Genomic DNA, 23,275 nt, shown 5'->3' on the forward strand with positions numbered 1-23,275 from the left:
ACAAGAGTAATCCCATGAGATTAATCTAACAAAGGTAATACAAGGACTTACCCAGCAATCTCAGTAATGAATGACTACCTAATTATACCACCGGAGACACTAGGGTTAACTAATTAGTGAAAGCTTCACCAGCACAGTTAAAAGTGCCCATGTAGGGGTTAGTTGCTGCCCAAGAAAGGTCAACGTAGACCTCCTATAATTGGGACCTGCTTAGATAGCCAGTTCCTGGGGCAGGAGAAATAGTTTCATGAAGACAAGATACTATGCATTTCTAGTTCTCACACATCCTTTTTATTTTTCTCTACATCAGGGGTCAGCAACCTTTTTCCACTTAAGGGGCGTATTCAATGTATGTGAATGCATGGAGAGCCACATTCCCCTGCTAATAAATGAAGATAATAATCTGGATCCCTTTACATTACACAGACCCCGCACCTCTGGACCCCTTTACATTACACAGCCTCGCACCTCTGGACCCAGTTACATTACACAGCCCCCATACCTCTAGACCCCTTTACATTACACAGCCCCCCTGCACATCACACAGCCCCCCTGCATAATACACAGCCCCCCATGTCATGCATTAAAATTGAACACACTCGTGGAATGGTGACAAACGACGGTACTTAAAAATCTCCATAGGTGACGCTTTCAAAATTTCTACAGGTTACCAGTCTAGAGTTACAGAGGAGGTCTTGTGCTAGAATTAGTGCTAGAATTAGTGCTCTTGCGCTAATGATCGTGGCGATACCTCACATGTGTTGTTTGAACACTGTTTAAATTTGTGGTCGCGACTTATGTATGTGTGTGCTTCTGCAAGTGAGCATGGAGGGATAGGCGTTTTACTTTTTTTTTCTTATTTATTTTAATTATTTTTTTTTATTTTTACACTATCCCTTTAAAAAAAAAAAAAATCTGATCACTTGTATTGCTGTCAGAAGGAATGTAAATATCCCTTGTGATAGTAATAGCGACAGGTACTCTTTATGGAGGGATCTGGGATCTATAAGACCCCCTAATCCCTCCTTTGCACTTAAAAGCATTTAAAACGCCAAGTTTGGCTGTTTTGAATACTGACATTTTATTTACATTTGGCACCTTCCGGGTTACTATATCCGAGACCCGATCAAAGCCAATTCCGGCTTCGTTCAGCGGACGTGCTGGCTGGTCGCTCGGGCCTCCTGGTGGGATGGGAGAGCCTGGGCGAGCCGCATAAGGCAGCGGGAGGGGGTGGGTCGTCCCCTCCCACTACTTGGGATAACAGCCAAGTGGCTTCTTATCCGCATCGGTTGTTATTCCAAGAAAGCTAAACGCCGGAAGGGGTTAAAATGTCCGCAGGCCGGGTACACGTGAATTCATCACGTGCACTGACGGACCAGACATTTAGCGGCGACAGGCTGTAGGTTGCCATCCCCTGCACTACATGGTATAGAGGTTTTGCATCCTTGCAGATAATTTTCACATTGATACATTTTGTCAAAACATGTGGCATCATCCATGATTTGTTTATGTATGGTTAGATTCAATGTCTGTCCACATCCGTTTTCTGGCATTCTTGCAAAGCCAAAAGTAAAGTGTACAGACCATTAGAAGATTTTGGGGTGGATTTACTAAAGGAGAAGAGGTTGTTCACCCGTCAAAGTAAATGCTCTTTTTGCAAAATAAATGTTAGTGAAGCTGTTCTCACTTTGATTGTCCAATCTTGCGTGAGGAGTATTAAATCAAACATGGCTTTTCCAGCACATGATTGGATATTCAAAGTGAATAGAGCTTCATCCTATTTCCAAATATTACCTTTGCAATGTGAACTGCCTCTATTCCAATGAGATCAGAGAGTTTATATCAATTAGTAAAAGTGTGCATTTATATAATGCAGCACTGCACAGACTCCACAGAATGACAGGGTATTATTTTCTATGTCAACCAAAGAAAAGCCTTTCTTTTATATAGAATACAAACATTTACATTATAAGTAATTTGAAACATTGTAGGTTAAATATTACACACCAAACCATACTGTCCTTGTGAACAGGAAATATTAAATGAGTGTTCAATGCGCATTGTAGTTTCGGTAAGTGGATTTAAATCTTAGTCCCCTAAGACAATTTAGACCCCTTTCACACTGAGGTGCTTTACAGGCGTTTTTTGCGCTAAAAATAGTGCCTGTAACGTGCCTCTCAAGCCACCGCAGTGTGAAAGTCCTAGTGCTCTCACACTGGGGTGGTGTACTTGCAGGACAGGAAAAAAAAGTCCTGCAAGAAGCATCTTTGGGGCAGTGCGGGAGCTGTGAATACACCGTTTCTCCACCGCCCCTGCCCATTGGAATGAATGGGCAGCGCTGCTGAAGCGCCTGCAAAGCGCATTGGCAGTGGCGCTTTCTGGGAGCTTTTAAGCCTTTATTCGGCCGATAGCAGGCATTAAAAATGCCCCGCTATCGGCCGAAAAGCACCGCTATAATAGCAGTAAAGTGACGCTAAAACTAGCGTGCTTTACTGCTACCACCCTCACCGCCCCAGTGTGAAAGGGGTCTTCATGACATACAGTATGCAAATTCTCTAGACATTGGGGGGAATTCAATAAAGCATTTTCTCCATTTTCTGGCAGTAGAGCCCTATTAAAGGTCCATGGTCAGATTCAAAAATCCCTCATGGCAGTTTGAGTAGCTTTACCAAAATGTGTGGCAGATTCAGACAATTCTTATTAAAGCAGAACTCTACTTATAACAACTTGATAAAAAATAAAGTTCTTTAGCAAGGAACATACATTCCACATTAATAATTATGCTACCAAAATTAGCATTTGCTATAAATTGCCTCCAGCATTGTTTCTGTTTCTTCTGGCTGGAGGCTGCCATTTTGCTGAAGCCCAGAGCCCCTGAACAGCAGTAAATCATAAAGTGGAACTAAACCCATCAATTTCACGGTTTCAAAAAACAGTTACATTTCTGGAATGCTGGGATTGCCAACTGTCACATTTGCTTGTGTCCTTAACCAAAGTGTTAAACCATCAAATGGCTGGAGTAATAACTGATCACATGTGCAGCACCATGGCCATTGCATATCAAACAGAAGCAGTTTCCTTGGCTGTAAAGGATAGGAGGGTTTAATTCCACTACAAGGTTGTCAGCAGATCGGCCTCTACAAACTCAGCAGTGCCTAAAAATGCCTAAAAATATAGAGCTACCGAGCATGTGCATAGCAGGGTGAAACAGTGTATTCAGGGCCGTTTTTAATATTAACTGGACCCTGGGAAACATTTTCTTGGACCCCAATCCATGCAATTTCACTCTGAACCCCAACATTCTAAAAAACAAACCCCTTTTGCCCCCGAGTTAAAGATCATTCTGGTGCTCTGAGACACAATAAAAAGCAACTAGACTTAAAATCATCTTACTTCAGCAAATCATGCAGCGACTGCAATTGGTTGCCAAAGATTACAGCATATCATTAACACTCACTGACTGGTTGCTAGAGGTTACAGCACACAATACTGATTCGTTGCATAAGGCCATGCCATGCTTGCCACGGCGAAAAGTGGCCATGGTGGTAAAAGTGGTTAAATACAGTTTGAGATGACTTACATACCAAAGACATCATGAGATTTGATGTTATGCCTCTTCTAGCAATGGACAGGGGAGGTGGTGAACAGGGTTGGCAACCGCCCCCCCAGAACAGGACTGGGGAAGGAAAGGGGTGGAATGGGGATGAGAAAGAGAGGGATATGAGAGAGAGTGACGAGAAGGAGAGAGAGGAAGGAGGAAATATGGAGAGGGACAGAGAGAGAGAGAGAGAGAGAGAGAGCAAGGGGGGGAGAAAGGGGAAAAAAAGTTGGGAGGAGAGAGGGGACAAGGATACAGAAAGTGAGGCAAAAGAGAGAGGGAGGCTAAAGAGGAGAGTGAGGGAGGTGAAAGAAAGAGGGAGGGAGTAAAAGGGGAGGGAGTGTGGGGGTTGGTGGGGAGAGAGAGAGAGGGAGAGAATGAGGGGAAAAGAAAAGAGGAAGGGCAGTGTGAGGGAAAAAGAAGGTGGTTGAGAGAGAGGAAGGAGAAGACATGAAAAGATAGAGAAGAAAGAGAGATATGGAAACAAGAGAGAAAGGGGGGGCTGGGGGGAGGGAGAGGGGGGCAAAGGTAGAGAAAGTGAGGTGAAAGAGAGAGGATAAAGAGTGAGGGGAGGGGAGAAAGAGGAAAAAAGAGAAGGGGGATGGGGGGGCAAGAGAGAATAGGATAAGGAAAGATATGGGAGGGGGAATAGAGAGGAGGGAGAGAGGAGGGAGAAAAAGAGGGGCAAAAGAAGGGAGAGAGGAGGGTGAGAACTGAGGAAAAGGAGAAAGACTGTTGGGGGGACCATGGGAGGGGGGAAAGGAGAAAAAGATGGGAGAAAACAATAGAGAGGGTTAAAGAGAGGAGACAGGAGGGAGGAAGAGTGGGGGAGCAAGGGGGGGGAGGGGATGAGAGAAAAGTAGATGAAATAGAGGGGGGGCAAGAATAGGGGGAGAAAGAGAGAGGGGGGGCAAGAATGGGGGGGGGGAGAGGAGGTAAGAGAGAAAAGGGCAGAGAGAGGGTGGAGCAAAAGAGGGGAGAGGGAAAGGGGAGAGCGGGAAAGAGGAGGGGGTGAAAGAGGAGACAGAGTGTGTGTGGGGGGGGGGTAAGAAGGGGAGAGAAAAAGTAGAGAGGGAGGGAGAGGGGGTAGAGCAAAATGTGGTGGGGCGGAGAGGAGGGTTTTTCTGTGTACAAAAGATTCCCCACCGATTATGACTCCCCAACTCGGGCTGCTTCCACCTGGGTGGCTTAGACAGCTATACTTGTATTAAATCTCCTGCCCAGCTGCTCACAGATCCCTTTTCACAGTACACTGTGGGCAGTGCAGGGAGTTGAATTGGGGTGGAGTTAGGCAGACCTAAATGGCAGCGAAGTGTGGGATTGGACAGGGGGATGTGGTGAAGTGAGGGAGGGGCTGGGAGAAAGGTAGTGACAGGATGGGATAGGAAATGCTTACAGCCTGACTTCCAAGCAACCGTTCTTAGCTAGAGAGAGTCTGCCTCAGAACTTGCTGGAGTTCAGAATGAGTGTTAAAAATACCACTCCCCCGGGCTTATTGTCAGGAAATACGGCACCTGCTGCTTCCGCTGCCTGCATCCCGATAATGGATACAAAGTGCCAGGGCTCCTACTTCCTTTGGGGGCCCAATGGCGGGCAGCGTGGGCTCAAGGGGCAGCTACTTTGGCCCCAAAATAATGATAGGGCCCGGGGCAGCTGCCCTGTTTGCCCCCTCTTAAAGACAGCCCTGAGTGTATTACTGGATTTTAAACAATGCAGGCAGTTCTTTTTAATGTTTTACATAGCTATACCTGCAAAAAGAGCCATGCCTAAAGTGATCTGGCAGGACTTCATTTTCTGACTAAAGTTCCACTTTAATGCCACTTTTACAATGTGGTACTATGGCTGCACCACATTAAAATATATTTACCTCAAGTTCCTAGATGAAATTGAAAGTAATTTAAGTGGACCTTCAGTCATTTTTTCATCTCTCCATCTATTAAATCTTCTGCCCTCGTTGTTTTAACTTTGGATATTAAAACATGTTTTTTCTGCAAGTAAATACCTTATACAGCCCATTTCCTGTTTCTTGTCTGGTAAAAAGCCTAGGCTTATGACATCATGCACAGCTCTCTCTCACTCTGGTGAGAGTTTGCAAGGAAGGGAGGGGGGATGAGTCATAAGAGAGCCAATGAGAGCTGCAGAGCTGGAGGTGTGCCTCTGTGTAAATCCAGGAAATGAGCAGGCAGCAGCTACAGCTGCCCACAGTTAAAATGGATACAGCCAGACTCAGTGGAGGGAGATTTATGCTGCATATCTGGCAAGTACAGAATCACAGTGTATATAAAATAATATGCAAAGTGGTTGGAGGGAAGATTCAGAATGGCAAATATGTTTTTATTACAAATTATGTGAGCAGACTGCAGTTCCTCTTTAAGACCAACTCTAAGTTGGCGCACAGAGACAGGCACAGTGCCTGTCTCTGTAGACTATATAGCAGGGGGGCATGTCACTGGTTGTCCCCACTTGTCACTGGTTGTGAAGAACAATTTTGGCTTGACAGCCAACAGGCTAGTAGAAAACAGTGATGCTGACTGTGGGTAAACCTGATGGAGAAATTGAGGGACTAGTTCCCCATCAGGTCTGCTCTCTCCTTGTGACTGACAGGAGGCATTGGATGGGTTCCATAGCCAATAGCAGGTTGTCTATTGACTATGGATGTGCCCACTGCCCGCTATCAATCACAAGGGTAGTAAACCTGATGGGGATTTAGTGTCCCTCAATCTTTATCAGGCTGCGCCCACCCAGTTACAGCACTTCTTGGACACTGTGTGATAGCTGCAGCAGCCGAGCAGTCAGGTACATGAATTTGGGGCAAGGAATTATTTTGTCGAAGACACTCTTTATGACTTATTCTGAGTTCGTATTTACCAGTGCTACTGAAAGAATATATTTGAGTTTCAGGCATTGTAATTGGGAATGTAAAACAACAAATTTTCACTTTCGCAAGGATGCTAAAAATTCAGACACCATGAAAATCTAGGGCACTACCATGCCATGATATTTAAACAAAATGATTATACATTTTAATAAAAAATATATATTTTTTTTATTTAGAACAGGACGTTTTGCAAATTCTTTCCAGCTGGGACACAAGCAAAACCAAACACATTTAACATATTTATAGTAGGATGAAGAAGGATTAGAACTTCTGGCAATATTTTGTATTGTTATCCATGCTTTTGTGTCCTGTTAACACCCCCACCCCCATGTTTCTTGTAATTGGTTTCACAAGGATAGAAAGTTAGGCAAGCCTCCCCAGTAGGGTTACATACATAAATAAAAACCTGCAACTAAGTAGACATTGTCTGAAGCCTTACATTTCAGAGGAACAGTACTCATTTTCAAAAATCTATTTGTGTCTCTGCTCCAAAAATCCAGAGAACCCTTTAGAGCAGGGGTCTTCAAACTACGGCCCTCCAGTTGTTCAGGAACTACAATTCCCATCATGCCTAGTCATGTCTGTGAATGTCAGAGTTTTACAATGCCTCATGGGACGTGTAGTTCTGCAACAGCTGGAGGGCCGTAGTTTGAGGATCCCTGCTTTAGAAGATCTCTATTAGTTTACTTCCTGTGCTATATACCTTCCCTTATTACTACTACCAATATTATCAAGCACATCCAAGGCAGTTCTGAATCTGATTGGTTGCTGTGTGAAATGCCTTACCACTGACATTTTTTATGTAGTGCTTACCCCCACAGGAGCCGCATGATATGATGGGTTCTTTGTTCTGCCACGACTCTTTAAGCTGCTTAGTCCCCACTAACTCACTATTCTATAATTATGCATAGCAAATTGACCACAAGCAACAGGGTGGTAGATTAAAAGGATGTAAACAGTGCAGGTAAACAATGCATGAATCAGCAAACATGCAAATTAACACGTTCATAGATGTGGTACTAGTTAATGTGAACACTGACCCATAAGATGGCAATTAACTGAACTTTAGTAATGCTAAACCAAAAAAATGTTTAACTGATGTAAACAGGGTTAAGAGTATTGATATTAACTAACCTCCTAAATGAAGGTCCTCATGTGCACACTACGCATGCAGCCCCAATAGCGGATGTGTGTGTTCCTGAAAAAGGGGTACCCCCAGGGGTGGCTATAAAGTACCTAGTGCATAATTGTGAGTACTACATGGCTATGGTCGGGCCCTTCTGTATGGTGCTGCATGTGAAGCTGTCCCTTTAAGAGTATGCAATGGATGACTGAGGGGCTGCTAAGTAAGGAACAGACTCTATTGCATTAGCTGTGTCAGTGTTGAGATAAGCACAGATGATTCAGCTCACCTCTCCTGGCACACAGAAATCTGATCCAGATCACTTGGCGGTCTGCTGTCCTCAGATACCCAGGACCTGGTGGCTCAGTCCTGTCAGAAACCATAAAATCAGACTGAGACAGAAGTACAGTTAAATTACACTTGTTTAATAATAAAAGTAAATAGAACAAACATAGTCAAAACATAGCCAGAGTTCAGGAACTGGAAAGCATAGTCAGACAAGCCAAAAGTCAGGAAGCCGGAGATAAGCGTAGTAAAACAGCAAGCAGGATCTGGAGCCAGAAGGGATGTCAGCCAAGCAAGTCTTTTAACAGGAATGCAGGAGAGCATCTCTGTCATGTTGACTAAGGCAAAGGCAGAGATCCACTGGGCTGAACAGCTTAAATAGGCAGGAGTGACAAGCAAGATATCATCAACGGCTGAGTAACTGTGGAGAGATATTAGCTGGCAATTAGCCGACAGCAGAGCCGCCAGCTCTGAGAAGGAAGGGCTAAGCCCAGCCCGGACAAGTCCTCACAAAAAGGTCATTACAAGGTTCAGTCTCTCAGCTCTGGTCCTTTGCTGGTTCTCCCTTGCTGTAGACACTCACAGCAATGGGTCCTTACAGCCCTATTCACAGCTCAGAAAACGATCTCTAAGTGTAAGAAACTGGCTCAGTCTCACTGGTGCTATGCTCAGACACCAGCAACAGGTCTGTGTCCTTTCTATTGTATACACACACACACCCCATCCCTTTGGTTTGTCTGCAGTCCCTCTCTCGCCTATGTTTGTCTTCAAGGTTTTCTAGAAACTGAGTTCCAGAGCCCAACAGCTTCCATTCACTTGTATTATGCAGTTCTCCTTTAGGGTCACTATATAGCAAGTTCTCTTCCCCTTCGATTGGCTCAGAGCTGCTGAGGGGGGATGGGGAGCAGGAGCAAGTGGAGAATAAAGTGGGCAGACACACTCAGCCCAATGCTGCAAGTAAGGGGAGAGAGGAACACAGCCATTTCCTCCATTCACTCTGTACCTGCTTACAGTGGCAGCTGGGGGGTGGGTGGGAAAGAGTTCAGCAGTGGAGATGTTGGGTGGGGGAGGTGAAGGAGAGCGGCACACAGCCGATGGCAGCACCCAGCTACATTTATATCAGACTTTCTATTTGTAAGAGACAATAGGGAGGCTGCAGACGGTGTGTTTGGGAATAGTTAGTCTACATCACAAGCAGGGTTTCTCAGATCACCAAATTACTGACCAAAGGGACATGGGTGGACTTGTACAAAGCAATACTTTGACAAAAAACTGAAGTGTTAAGCAGGTAGGCTGTGCTTGCTAGAGTGCCTTGCAAAAGTATTCAGGCTTTTTACCTATTTTGTTACATTACAGCCTTTAGTTCACTGTTTTTTTAATCTGAATTATATGTGATGGATCAGAACACAATAGTCTAAGTTGGTGAAGTAAAATTAGAAGAATATATACATAAAACAATTTTCCAGAAATAAAAAACTGATAATTGGCATGTGCGTATGTATTTACCCCCTTTGTTATGAAGCCCATAAAAAGCTCTGGTGCAACCAATTACCTTCAGAAGTCACATAATTAGTGAAATGATGTCCACCTGTGTGCAATCTAAGTGTCACATGATCTGTCATTACATATACACACCTCTTTGAAAGGCCCCAGAGGCTGCAACACCTAAGCAAGAGGCACCACTAGCCAAACACTACCATGAAGACCAAGGAACTCTCCAAACAAGTAAGGGACAATGTTGTTGAGAAGTACAAGTCAGGGTTAGGTTATAAAAAATATGCAAACCTTTGATGATCCCTAGGAGCACCATCAAATCTATCATAACCAGATGGAAAGAACATGGCACAACAGCAAACCTGCCAAGAGACAGCCGCACACCAAAACTCAAGGACCGGGCAGGGAGGGCATTAATCAGAGAGGCAGCACAGAGACCTAAAGTAACCCTGGAGGAGCTGCTGAGTTCCACAGCAGAGCCTGGAGTATCTGTACATAGGACGACAATAAGCCGTATGCTCCATAGAGTTGGGCTTTATGGCAGAGTGGCCAGAAGAATGCCATTACTTTCAACAAAATGGCACATTTTGAGTTTGCAAAAAGACATGAGGGAGACTCCCAAAATGTATGGAGGAAGGTGGTCTGGTTTGATGAGACTAAAATTTAACTTTTTGGCCATCAAAGAAAACGCTATGTCTGGCGCAAACCCAACACATCCCATCACCCAAAGAACACCATCCCCACAGTGAAACATGGTGGTGGCAGCATCATGCTTTGGGGATGTTTTTTAGCAGTCGGGACTGGGAAACTGGTCAGAGGTGAGAGAAAGATGGATGGTGCTAAATACAGGGATATTCTAGGGCAAAACCTGTACCACTCTGTGTGTGATTTGAGGCTAAGATGGAGGTTCACCCTCCAGCAGGACAATGACCCCAAACACACTGCTAAAGCAACACTTGAGTGGTTTAAGGGGAAATATGTAAATGTGTTGGAATGGCCTGGTCAAAGCCCAGACCTCATTCCAATATAAAATCTGTGGTCAGACCTAAAGATTGCTGTTCACAAGCACAAACCATCCAACTTGAAGCAGCTGGAGCAGTTTTGAAAGGAGGAATGGGCAAAAATCCCAGTGGTAAGATGTGGCAAGCTCATAGAGACTTATTCAAAGTGACTTGGAGCTGTGATAGCCGCAAAAGGTGGCTCTATAAAGTATTGACTTTAGGGGGTGAATAGTTATGCACATTGACTTATTCTGTTATTTTGTCCTGATGTTTGCTTCACAATAAAAAAAAAAAAATCTTCAAAGTTGTGGGCATGTTCTGTAAATTAAATGATGCAAATCTTCAAACAATCCATGTTAATTCCAGGTTGTGAAGCAACAAAACACAAAAAATGTCAAGGGGAGTGAATAATTTTGCAAGGCACTGTATATGCATGCCAATATTTGATTTTCATAATTGACTGGGGAATAAAAAGAGTCACCTTAAATTTTAATCCAAACCCATTTTCTTAATTTTTATAGATTCTCATGTAAATCAATAGAGTGTACATGTATCCTAAAGAGGCATTCATATTCTTTAAATCTATAAATGCGTCATATGCTGTAATTCGCTGACATATGCTGTGATTTTTTTTTCTCACAGACCTGAAAGGAAGTCCAATCAACCAATCTGTGAAGAGCATGAAGATGAAAAAATTAACATATACTGTCTGAACTGTGAAGTGCCCACATGCTCCATGTGCAAAGTATTTGGAGCTCATAAAAACTGCGAGGTTGCTCCACTTGCTCAGGTGTTTCAGGGCCAAAAGGTAAGTTTTCTATTTTGCTAATTTCTATCAAAAGTGGTTTAACTGTATTATTTTATGATTGTATGCAATATCACACTAAATAGGCTAAAAGTGGGCCAAGTATGTAATGGAAAGGAGACCATTTTTATGTATGTTATATCTGCAGTATGATGTTTACCGTAATTCTTGTTACGTGGTAAAATATTGCAGCACTGGAAACCACCGTTGTTCCCACTAGCAATAAAAATTTTCAGACACAGCACTCCTTCTGGAACATGCTAGAATTACTAAATTACTCATTCAAGCACTGGGCAAAATAAAATATTATCTGCAATACATGTACATTTTCCTGTGTTTTGGTTCTTTAACCACTTCAGCCCCGGAAAGGAATTACGCCCTTCCCGACCAGAGCACTTTTTACAATTTGGCACTGCGTCGCTTTAACTGCTAATTGCGCGGTCATGCAATGCTGTACCCAAACGAAATTTGTGTCCTTTTGTTCCCACAAATTGAGCTTTCTTTTGATTGTATTTGATCATCTCTGCGGTTTTTATTTTTTGCACTATAAATGGAAAAAGACCGAACATTTTGAAAAAAAATGATATTTTCTACTTTTTGTTATAAAAAAAATCCAATAAACTCAATTTTAGTCATACATTTAGGCCAAAATGTATTCAGCCACATGTCTTTGGTAAAAAAAAATGTCAATAAGCGTATATTTATTGGTTTGCTCAAAAGTTATAGCGACTACAAACTAGGGTACATTTTCTGGAATTTACACAGCTTTTAGTGTATGACAGCCTATCTCAATTCTTGAGGTGCTAAAATGGCAGGGCAGTACAACCCCCCCCCCTAAATGACCCCATTTTGGAAAGTAGACACCCCAAGGAAATTGCTGAGAGGCCTGTTGAGCCCATTGAATATTATTTTTTTTGTCCCAAGTGATTGAATAATGACAAAAAAAAAATTTACAAAAACTTGTCACTAAATGATATATTGCTCACACAGGCCATTGGCATATGTGGAATTGCACCCCAAAATACATTCTGCTGATTCTCCTGAGTATGGCGATACCACATGTGTGGGACTTTTTGGGAGCCTAGCTGCGTACGGGGCCCCCGAAAACCAAGCATCGCCTTCAGGATTTCTAAGGGGGTAAATTTTTGATTTTACTCCTCACTACCTATCACAGTTTTGAAGGCCATAAAATACCAGGACAGTTCAAAACCCCCCAAATGACCCCATTTTGGAAAGTAGACATCCCAAGCTATTTGCTGAGAGGCATGTTGAGTCCATGGAATATTTTATATTTTGCCACAAGTTGCGGGAAAATGACAAACTTTTTTTTTTGCACAAAGTTGTCACTAAATGATATATTGCTCATACATTCCATGGGCATATGTGAAATTATATCCCAAAATACATTCTGCTGCTTCTCCTGAGTATGGGGATACCACATGTGTGGGACTTTTCGGGAGCCTAGCTGTGTACGGGGCCCCGAAAACCAATCACCGCCTTCAGGATTTCTAAGGGCGTAAATTTTTGATTTCACTCCTCACTACCTATCACAGTTTCGAAGGCCATAAAATGCCAAGATGGCTCAACCCCCCCCCCCCAAATTACCCCATTTTGGAAAGTAGACACCCCAAGCTATTTGCTGAGAGGCATGGTGAGTATTTTGCAGCTCTCATTTGTTTTTGAAAATGAAGAAAGAAAAGAAAAATGTATTTTTTTTCTTTTTTCAATTTTCAAAACTTTGTGACAAAAAGTGAGGTCTGCAAAATACTCGCCATACCTCTCAGCAAATAGCTTGGGGTGTCTACTTTCCAAAATGGGGTCATTTGTGGGGGGTTTGTGCCATCTGGGCATTCCATGGCCACCGAAACTGTGATAGGCAGTGAAGAGTGAAATCAAAAATTTACTTCCTTAGAATGCCTGAAGGCGGTGCTTGGTTTACGGGGTCCCGTACGCAGCTAGGTACCCAAAAAGTCTCACACATGTGGTATCCCCGTACTCAGGAGAAGCAACAGAATGTATTTTGGGGTGTAATTCCACATATGCCCATGGCATGTTTGAGCAATCTATCATTTAGTGACAACTTTGTGCAAAAAAAAAAAAAAAAAATTGTCTTTTTCCCGCAACTTGTGTCACGATTTAAAATATTCCATGGACTTGACATGCCTCTCAGCAAATAGCTTGGGGTGTCTACTTTCCAAAATGGGGTCATTTGGGGTTTTTTTTAACTGTCCTGGCATTTTATGCACAACATTTAGAAGCTTATGTCACACATCACCCACTCTTCTAACCACTTGAAGACAAAGCCCTTTCTGACACTATTTGTTTACATGAAAAAATATTTTTTTTTGAAAGAAAATTACTTTGAACCCCCAAACATTACATTTTTTTTATAGCAAAGGCCCTACAGATTAAAATGGTGGGTGTTTCATTTTTTTTTTCACACAGTATTTGCGCAGTGATTTTTCAAACGCAAAACACACTATATTGCTCAAATGTTTGATGAAATAAAAAAGATGATCTTAGGCCGAGTACATGGATACCAAACACGACATGCTTTAAAATTGCGCACAAACGTGCAGTGGCGACAAAATAAATACATTTTTAAAAGCCTTTAAAAGCCTTTACAGGTTACCACTTTAGATTTACAGAGGAGGTCTACTGCTAAAATTACTACCCTCAATCTGACCTTCGCGGTGATAACTCACATGCATGGTGCAATTGCTGTTTACATTTGACGCCAGACCAACGCTTGCGTCCGCCTTTGCGCGAGAGCAGGGGGGGACAGGGGTGCTTTTTTTTTTTTTCTTTCTTTTTTTTTTTTTTTATCTTATTTTTAAAACTCTTTCTTTCATTTTTTTTTAATCATTTTTATTGTTATGTCAGTGAATGTAAATATCCCCTATGATAGCAATAGGTAGTGACAGGTACTCTTTTTTGAAAAAAATGGGGTCTATTAGACCCTAGATCTCTCCTCTGCCCTCAAAGCATCTGACCACACCAAGATCAGTGTGATAAAATGCTTTCCCAATTTCCCAATGGCGCTGTTTACATCCGGCGAAATCTAAGTCATCAAATGCTCGTAGCTTCCGCTTTCTTAGGCCATAGAGGTGATTGGAGCCATTCTGGTCTCTGATCAGCTCTATGGTCAGCTGGCCGAATCACCGGCTGCATTCTCAGGTTCCCTGTTGGGACAGGAGAGCCAGAGAAAAACATGGAAGACGGTGGGGGGGGACATTCCCTCCCACTGCTTGTAAAAGCAGTCTAGAGGCTAATTAGCCACTAGGATTGCTTTTACATGAAAGCCGACTGCTGGCTGAAAGAATGATACCAAGATGATACCTAAACCTGCAGGCATCATTCTGTTATAACCACTCAAAGTTCAGCAACATACCAGTAGGTTGCTGGTCCTTGTTGGGCATATATTGTATCTATTTTTATGCAGCCTGTGGGCTGAACGAAAAAAAGAGATTGATTGGTGGGTATGCCCACCATTAGAATACCTCCCTTCATCCACCCAGTTCTAATGATGGGCATACATGCACCATTTATATATGCCGAAGCATGGGGGCATCCGCCCCAAAAGTTAGGAGCAAATCGCTCCTCCGCCCCTGCTGCCCCCATGCTTCAGCATATATCACCTCCGACAGCGCTAGAATCATGGCTTTATGTATCGTGGGAGCAAATGCTGTCAAGATAAATAAATCTGCGCTGCAGCTGAATGGCGTACCTGAAAACAAAAAATGGTTAACAATAAAACACAGTAAACAGTAAAGTATAAAAAATGACATACCTGAAAAGCAAACAGGATAAAACATAATAACAATAAAACATTGCAGAATAGAATACAGTAAAAAAGAACAGAACAATAGAGAGAGAATAGAGAGAGAGAACAATAAAACGACAACTATTTTTGTTTCTTTTATTTTATATATTTTTTTGTTTTTTTACTTTTTTTTTTTTACCCTTTTTTTTGTAACTGTAACTTTTATAACTGTAACCAGTTCCAGGTTCGGGTCTCTCAAAATGCAATGGCATCTTGGGAGACCCTGTGAAAGTGTGTCTAGTCTGTGCAATGCTGTACCTTACGCTAATACTCAACTAGTGTATGGTAGCGCTTGCTGTAGACACGACATATTTTTTGGGGGGGTCGTTGGGTAGGGGTACTCGGGAGGACATAAAGAAAATGCCTCTCATGCAGCCGACTGCATTTGGTTGGGGATGTGAATGGGGGAAGTACGGGTGCTGCAGAAGTGGTGGGTTCCCAATTAGGATTGGCGAATGCAGCAGGAAGGGCACTATGGGTACGATGGGCCTGTGTTTGTCTTCTTCTTTTTCTTCTTCTTGTTGGTGGCAGCGGGACACTACTTGTGCTTGCCACCTCACCAGCTTGAACTGCTCTTATGGGACTCGCCACGTCACCAAGTGTTACTGCAGTGCTGGTTTGACTATGACCGGGGTGTACTAGGCCGCTGGTGCTTGTCAGTTCACCAGAAGGAATAGTGGCGCTAGTACTGCTCTGCTCCATATGAGGTACCTGCGGTTCCTGCACCTCAACAACAGCAGAAGAAGATTGGGGTCGGGTACGCGTGACTTTGGCAGGGACCACAACTGCGTCGTCAGAGCTATCTGTCATGGAGCCACTGTCGTCTACAGGATCATATTCTGAGCCTGAATCTGACAGATGAGTGACTTCCTCTTCACTATCTGTCATGCTCAGAAACGTGTAGGCCTCTTCACTACTGTACCTTCGATTTGCCATTTTGGGCTCTAAATTTAGTGGTAGAGTAGTGAGACTCACAGGTAAAAAAGCTCCTGACTGATTCAAACGCTACCATAAAAACTGTTAGCGATCGCAGGGATCAGGCCTGACTCTGCAAACACTGCAGTTATGTGTTTAGTGTTTTGTAAGTGACAGTGATCGATCGATACTGCACTTGGGTGGGCGGGGCAGGGCTGGGTCGAGGGGCAAAATGCAGGTGCTAGCAGGTATCTGGGCTGATCCCGCTAACACTGCATTTTTGGGAACCCTAAACTGCTGGGGACGCTAGTATAGATCTGATCAGATCAGATATTGATCCGTTCAGATACTATACCACTAAGGGAAGTGTATGCTGCGTGCGTGGGTGTTAGCGCTACTGGCACTAACCTGACGCTGCCTGGGGCGACGCAGACCCTATCTGACCCTAAAACCTAACTTGTATCACCCGCTGGGCGATCAAGGGGTTAAACCTTTATTAGGTAATAAACGGCGGGTGCCCTGACGCTATAAAAAATAAACAAACTAACCAACGGCACCCGTAACAGTTATACGGTGATCACTGGCGAAAGGGTTAACTAGGGGGCAATCAAGGGGTTAAAACCTTTACTAGGTAGTATATGGGGGTCCCTGACGCAATAAAACGCTGACGGCAAACCTAAATACTTATCTCCCTAACTAGCGTCACCAGTGACACTAATACAGCGATCAGAAAAATGATCGCTTAGTGACACTGGCGACGGGGGGTGATCATGGGGTTAAACCTTTATTAGGGGGGGTTAGGGGGTTCCCTAGACCTAAAGGGGGCCTAACACTAACTGCCCTACCACTTATAACTGTCACAAACTGACAACAATGCAATAATCAGTAAAAAAAAAAAAAAACTGCTATTGGTGTCACTGTGACGGGGGTACAGGGGGGTGATCGGGGGTGAAAAGTCTGCCTAGTGTATTTTACTGTTAGTGTAGTGTTGGTGCACTTACTTGGATGCCTTCTCTCCTCGGCGCCGGAACAAAAAAGACCGACGCGAGGAGAGGTGACATCAATTCCTCTGACGCTGTTTACATTACAGCAGCAGAGGAAGATTTTCATTCGTTGGGAGCGATTGCAAGGGGGTGGCCACGAATGAGTGGCCTCCCCCTCAGCATTGATCACTCCTCTAACGATGCCAACCGCCTCGGGCACCAGGGGAGCGCGATGCGCCCCCCGCCCGCAGGAAGCAGATCATGTACCAGATACGTGATTTTGCCTGCCCGTGCCATTCTGCCACAGTATATCTGCATTAGGCGGTCGGCAAGTGGAAATTCAGTAAATTCCTAACTCTCTGTAGTGAACTGACAATTCTGCCTCTGCCGTAAATTTCAAGCAGTTCTATCACTCTTCTCTACTGGACTACAGCACACCTACACCCTATTTTAAGAAGATGAAACAAGTAGGAAGGTGTTCTTCAGACCAGCAGTAGAGAACTGGTCAGTGCTGGCAACATTTTTTGGGTGTTTTCATCACAGCATTGTCAGCTCACCACAGGAAGTTAGGAGCTCCCTGGGTTTCTGGCAGGATCAACAGGTATTTTTCTGTACTTTCAGTACTTAAAAACAATGAAGAAATGTGCTTGTATTGCAAAGATGCAATTTTTTTGCTCAGTAATACACTATGATCAGTAGCAGAGAGGCCACTACTGATGAGGCAGAGGTAGCTGGGAAAGTGATCTGCAGCCAGGTGTGAGGGCCTGCACTGTCAGAACCAGGCAGCCAGGCACCCAGCTCCTCAAGAAGACCGAGCCACTGTGTAGAGACCCTCTTTGATTGCTTCCAAAATACTACAGTTCCAGTCGAGTAGCCCTTTGTCCTTGGGCCTTGCATCTTCCAGCCATTTGCATGTGCCACCAGAGCTACCCTGGACTTTATTGTGAGGGATGCTGTTTATGAGGATAATCACAAGGGATGAGCCGAACACCCTCCTGTTCGGTTCGCAGCAGAAAATGCGAACAGGCAAAAAATTAGCAGAACACACGGAGACCGGTAAAGTCTATGGGACACGAACATGAATAATCAAAAGTGCTCATTTTAGAGGCTTATATGCAAGTTATTATCATAAAAAGTGTTTGGGGACCTGCCCCAGGGGACATGTATCAATGCAAAAATTTTTTTAAAAACGCATGTTTTTTCGGGAGCAGTGATTTTTTTAATGCTTAAAGTGAAACAATAAAAATGAAGTATTCCTTTAAGTATCATGCCTGGTGGGTGTCTATAGTATGCCTGTAAAGTGGCGCATTTTCCCGTGTTTAGAACAGTACCACAGCAAAATGACATTTCTAAAGGAAAAATTGTCATTTAAAACTGATCGCGGCTGTAATGAATTGTCAGGTCTCAGCAATATAAATAAAACTCATTGAAAAAAAGAACGTGGGATCCCCCTCCCTAGTCCATTACCAGGCCCTTTGGGTCTGGTATGAATATTAGGGGGAACCCCGAACCGAAATTTTTAAAAAAATTTGCGTGGGGGTCCCCCTAAAATCCATACCAGGCCCTTCAAGTCTGATATGGAAATTAGGACAACCCTGCCCCAAATTCTTTTACAAAATGGCGTTGGGGTCTCCCCCAAAATCCATACCAGACCCTTCAGACCCTACAGGGGAACCCTGCACCAAAATTTAAAAAAAAAGGCATAGGGGTCCCCCCAAAATCCATACCAGACCCTTATCCAAGCACGCAACCAGGCAGGCCGCGGGGGGGCTTACCGGAATCTGGAAGCCCCCTTTAACAAGGGGACCCCCAGATCCCGGCCTCCCCCCTGTGTGAAATGGTAACGGGGTACAAATGTACCCCTACCATTTCACAAAAAAACAAGACACAGCTTAGGACAAATCCTTTATTAAAAAATAAAAAAATAAAAATGTCCCACGATGTCCATTCATCTTCTTATATCGCTCTGTGGAGCTTCCAGGTTTTATTACCAAAGCTTAATTGAACAAGCTGGGGTTAGAAGCTCATTGGTTTCTACGCAGCAGTGAGCCTGATTTTGCACTTTCCAGCTTTAGTAAATAAACCCCATTGTGTACTTAAAAGTGGGGTATGCCTGTACCTATTTGCATCTGCTGTACAGACATATACTTTATAACTCTCTCCTATAGTCCTGAAATGTGTTTTGTAGTAAAAATTTTAACTTCAACTTGTAAAGTTAAGTGCAGCCTTATTCTTCTACCAATCTGCCCTTCCCTATTAGTTGATGGGCAATCGACAGAGACATGTGAGATGGGGGGGTGTAAGGAAAAATTTCACAGTACCTGCAAGCCCATGTAGATGATTTTTTTTTCCAATATTGTGACTAGTTGTTTTTAAAGCGGAGTTCCACCCAAAAGTGAAACTTCCGCTCATTTGTCTCCTCTCCCCCTCCGGTGTCACAATTGGCACCTTTCGGGTGGAGGGGGGACAGGATACCTGTCTTTGACAGGTATCCTGTTCCCACTTCCGGTAATCCGCGCCGTGACCCATGACGTCACCGCGGGGCTCCCACTTCCTCCCTCCTCCTCCCCCTGTTGCTGGGCCAGTAGGAGAGAGGAGTGGGGCCTCGCGCATGTGCAGTAGGGTTCCCGGCGTGAAGCCGCAAGGCTACACTGCCAGATTTCCTTACTCGCAATGGCATGGCAGCACCTGACAGCTGATGGAAACTTCATTTTCCTGACTCGTCGTAGTGTTGTACATCACCGCGTTCTTGACGGTCGAAAGTTCAGAGAACTTTTGTGTGACCGCGTGTATGCAAGCCAAGCTTGAGCAGAATTCCATCTGAAAAATCTTGGATGGTTTTTCCGACCGAATTCTGCTCGTGCGTACGGGGCATAAGACTTTTTCCCCTAAAAAAATATATTTTTAAAGATATCTAAAGTTAGGTTTATTTGCTAGGATTAATGCTGGAACCTTATGAATGTCTAATTGCTCTCTGTGTCCCCAGTCCCTGTTAGCCTGGAAGACTGCTCTCCTGAGGACAGAAAGTAAATGGATATCTAAAATGTTAAGCTGGCCATAGACAGATTGAAGTTCAGCTGGTTCAGCAGGAACAGGCTGAATGTTGATCTGTGTTTGGCCATTCTGTTTGACAGAGGTCAATCTTTAGATCGATTTGTTAAAAAAAATGACCCATGTACGGTCAGCTTTATTTAGATTTGCCACTGTTACAGCAAAAGTGGGAAAATCTCTTTATGGAGAGATTAATTCCAGTGACAACTACTCAAGGTAGGATTTCCCCTCACTTTGAGCACATTTCCTAATTTCCTATTTCAATGAAAGGAAGTGAGGAGATATACACTTTCTCCAGTGCAGACAAAGATAGCTATAAAATCCTGACCGAGGTTCTAATTTCTCCCTACTTTATCCAAAACATAATGAAAAAAATAAAAAATAAAGATGCATATGCCTTCTTTAATTTGACTGGTATTCTAGATTCTACATTCTAAATGTCTTTATAGAAACTTAAAAGTTTTATTAAAGGCTTTTCAATAAAATGAACTATACAGTCAAGGGTCCCTAATAGCTTAAAACACAACGTCCATAGTTCGATAGTTTCAAGTAGGTAAGGTTGAATAAGGACAATAGTCCATCCAGTTCACCCTGTGCAGGTGTACGTGTGTCAGTGTCGATAATCATTTCTTATATCCCTGTATGTTGTGTTCACTAAGATGCACATCCAAGAATCTTTTAAAAATATCAATACTCCGTGCTGACACCAATTGTGGAAGAGAGTTCCACATCCTTATCACCCTGACAGTGAAAAAACCCCTACGCAGCTTAAGGTTAAACAGCTTCTCCTTCAATCTCATTGTGTGGCCCCATGTCCTCTTACACTCCCTGAGACTGAAACTTTTTTTTCCTACGCTGTGATCACCATTGAGGTATTTGTATACCGCTATCATATCTCTTCTCAAGCGTCTCTTCTCCAGGGAGAATAACATTTGGGGCTTTTAGTCGTTCCTCGTAATTGAAGTCCTCCAGACCCTTTATTAATTTTGTTGCCCTTCTCTGGACTCTCTCCGGCTACAGCACAAACCTTCTGAGGATTGAGGACCAGAACTGGACAGAATACTCCAGTTGTAGCTGAACCAGAGTTTTTTTTATAAAGTGGCAGGATTAGCGTTTGATCACTGGAGTAAAATCCTTTTTTGTGCAAGCTAATAGCCTGCTGGCTTTGCTTGCTGCAGCTTGACATTTCATGCTATTGCTCAGTCTGTCTTCTACAAGGACACCCAGATCTTTCTCCATGCTTGATTCCCTCAGAGGTTTTGCCCCTAGTGAGTAGTGTGCATTTAAATTTTTAGACCCCAAGTGCATCACTTTTAATTTCTTTACATTTCTCAACTGATTTGGCATGTAGTTGCCCACCACATTATTTTTTAAGGTCTTCCTGTAAAATTTCTATATCCTGATGTGAAGTTATTGCAATGCTTATTTTAGTGTCATCCACACAAACTGAAATTGAGCTATTTCAGAAAAATATTATTTAATGTAATTGCCATACTTCTAGCCATTTGTGGCACGCCCAAAGACTGTCCAAAAAGCTCCCGTAATGTTCACATTCCTCTTTCTATTTAGGTGCTAGAATGTGGGAGACATTGAGTAAATGCCCCCAAGTTGAGTGCTCTCCCTACTGTTGAAAGCCCAAGACTAGCACCTGTCAAAGCCCTCATATGTTACTTTGGTCTCAGACCAAGTGCTGGCTTCAGGGAGTTCCTCTCCACTCAACTGACTTCAGTAGAATAGGACTAAACCCATTTCGGGGTGAAGTGCATCAGTGGTAGCACTCTCCCTAATTTAAAACCTGTGCATACACAGTGCACTCTCTTTCCCCTGTAATAGCTGAGGCTGAGCTCAGTGTCACTGTGGCAGGGGGAAAGAGATCACACTGCGCATTTTGAACTGGGCAGAGTGCTCGCTCCTTTGATGATAGAGGCAAGCTCTCAGCTTAGGCCAAGTCCTAGCAACTATCTAGCTTTGGGAATGCAGGCCAGGCTTTGGGGTCTTGCAAATGGCCTGGAGATATGGCAGTTAAATTAAACAATATTTTTCTAAACTATACAGTGTATTTTAACCTACTGAGGCTCCTTGACTGCTTAGTTCACTTTATTGAAAATGTGAACTTAGCCTTTAAATTCATTTTCTGTTTATCGGGACTTGGACCATATTAGAACCCATTTACAGCATAATACTTAATGTTTCAGTTTGTATGTGCCATTCATGTACATGCGTGTATTATGCCTCAGGTGCCCTCTTTCAATAACACATTAATTTCAATTAATATGTTATTGCAGAGATGTTACCATATATATAATGACATAATTATATTTAATTGGTACCCTTTAGCAATGATTTCATTCAGACTATAAGGATGACTAGGAACACAATACAGCACCTTCTGAAGAGATGATTACCCCTTTTTACTGTGCGATACCTTCATTCCTTTTATGTTAATCTTTGGTGGATTCTACTCTTTCCCTCAGAAGAGATGAAAGCCAAAGGCTTTAGTAATTACTTTTTGTATGAGTGTATATATAAATACCTAACTATAACTACAGAGCTATTCAAGAATGAACTTGTAAAGTTGTTTCAGAATAAGATGTCCTGTCACTATTTATCTAGCACTGAGACATATCCATTATCTATAAAATAAGGTCTACAAATATTCAAGTTGTTTTCTTTTTTTTTTTGGGGTTATAAAACAGCAATAATGTGATACAAAGTAGACATCTATATAGATAGCTGTAATAGTGCAGCATTTACTAAATGTGCAAAACATAAATATGTATTTAAAGGTGATCTATGGTCACAGCACTTTGGTTTTATAATGTCAGAATTGTAATAACAATACAAACAATAATTATTTTTGATAATCTAAGATTGGCTTAGTTAACCGGTTCCCAGCACATTTACTGCGGCAATTGCACCGCTGCACGAAATCCCGTACATATTCGGGGTTCCCTTTAAGAGCTGTGCATTGGGGGACCCGATGCGCGTGGCTGGTGGTCGTGATCACCACCGGCCACACACGATTGTGTGCATGAGAGCCAGGCACGGGGATGTGTGTGTGTGTGTAAACCCACAAATCCCTGTGTTGACAGGGGAGAGGAGGCATTTAGTTTGTTCCTAGTAAGTAGGAACAACGATATGTCTCCTCCCCTAGTCAGTCCTATCCCCATACAATTAGAACACACTGAGGGAACACACATTTAACCCCTTGATCGCCCCCTAGTATTAACCCCTTCCCTGCCAGTTAACCCCTTCCCCGCCAGCATATTTATAGCACTGTCGCTGTTTAAATGTCACTGGTCTCAAAAATGTGTCAGAA

General features: G+C 43.2%; 1 protein-coding gene across 1 annotated transcript in view; it reads left to right on the forward strand.

Annotated features, from left to right (window-relative positions):
• Positions 1-23,275, forward strand: part of TRIM55 (tripartite motif containing 55) — a 214,016-nt gene that overhangs the window by 36,090 nt on the left and 154,651 nt on the right. The window contains exon 3 of the mRNA XM_073631744.1: positions 11,022-11,187. Within this exon, the coding sequence (XP_073487845.1) occupies positions 11,022-11,187 (166 nt within the window). The remainder of the gene's footprint in view (positions 1-11,021; positions 11,188-23,275) is intronic.

The sequence above is a fragment of the Aquarana catesbeiana genome, linkage group LG05 (genome assembly GCF_042186555.1).
Source record: "Aquarana catesbeiana isolate 2022-GZ linkage group LG05, ASM4218655v1, whole genome shotgun sequence".
In the NCBI taxonomy this organism is placed as follows: domain Eukaryota; kingdom Metazoa; phylum Chordata; class Amphibia; order Anura; family Ranidae; genus Aquarana; species Aquarana catesbeiana.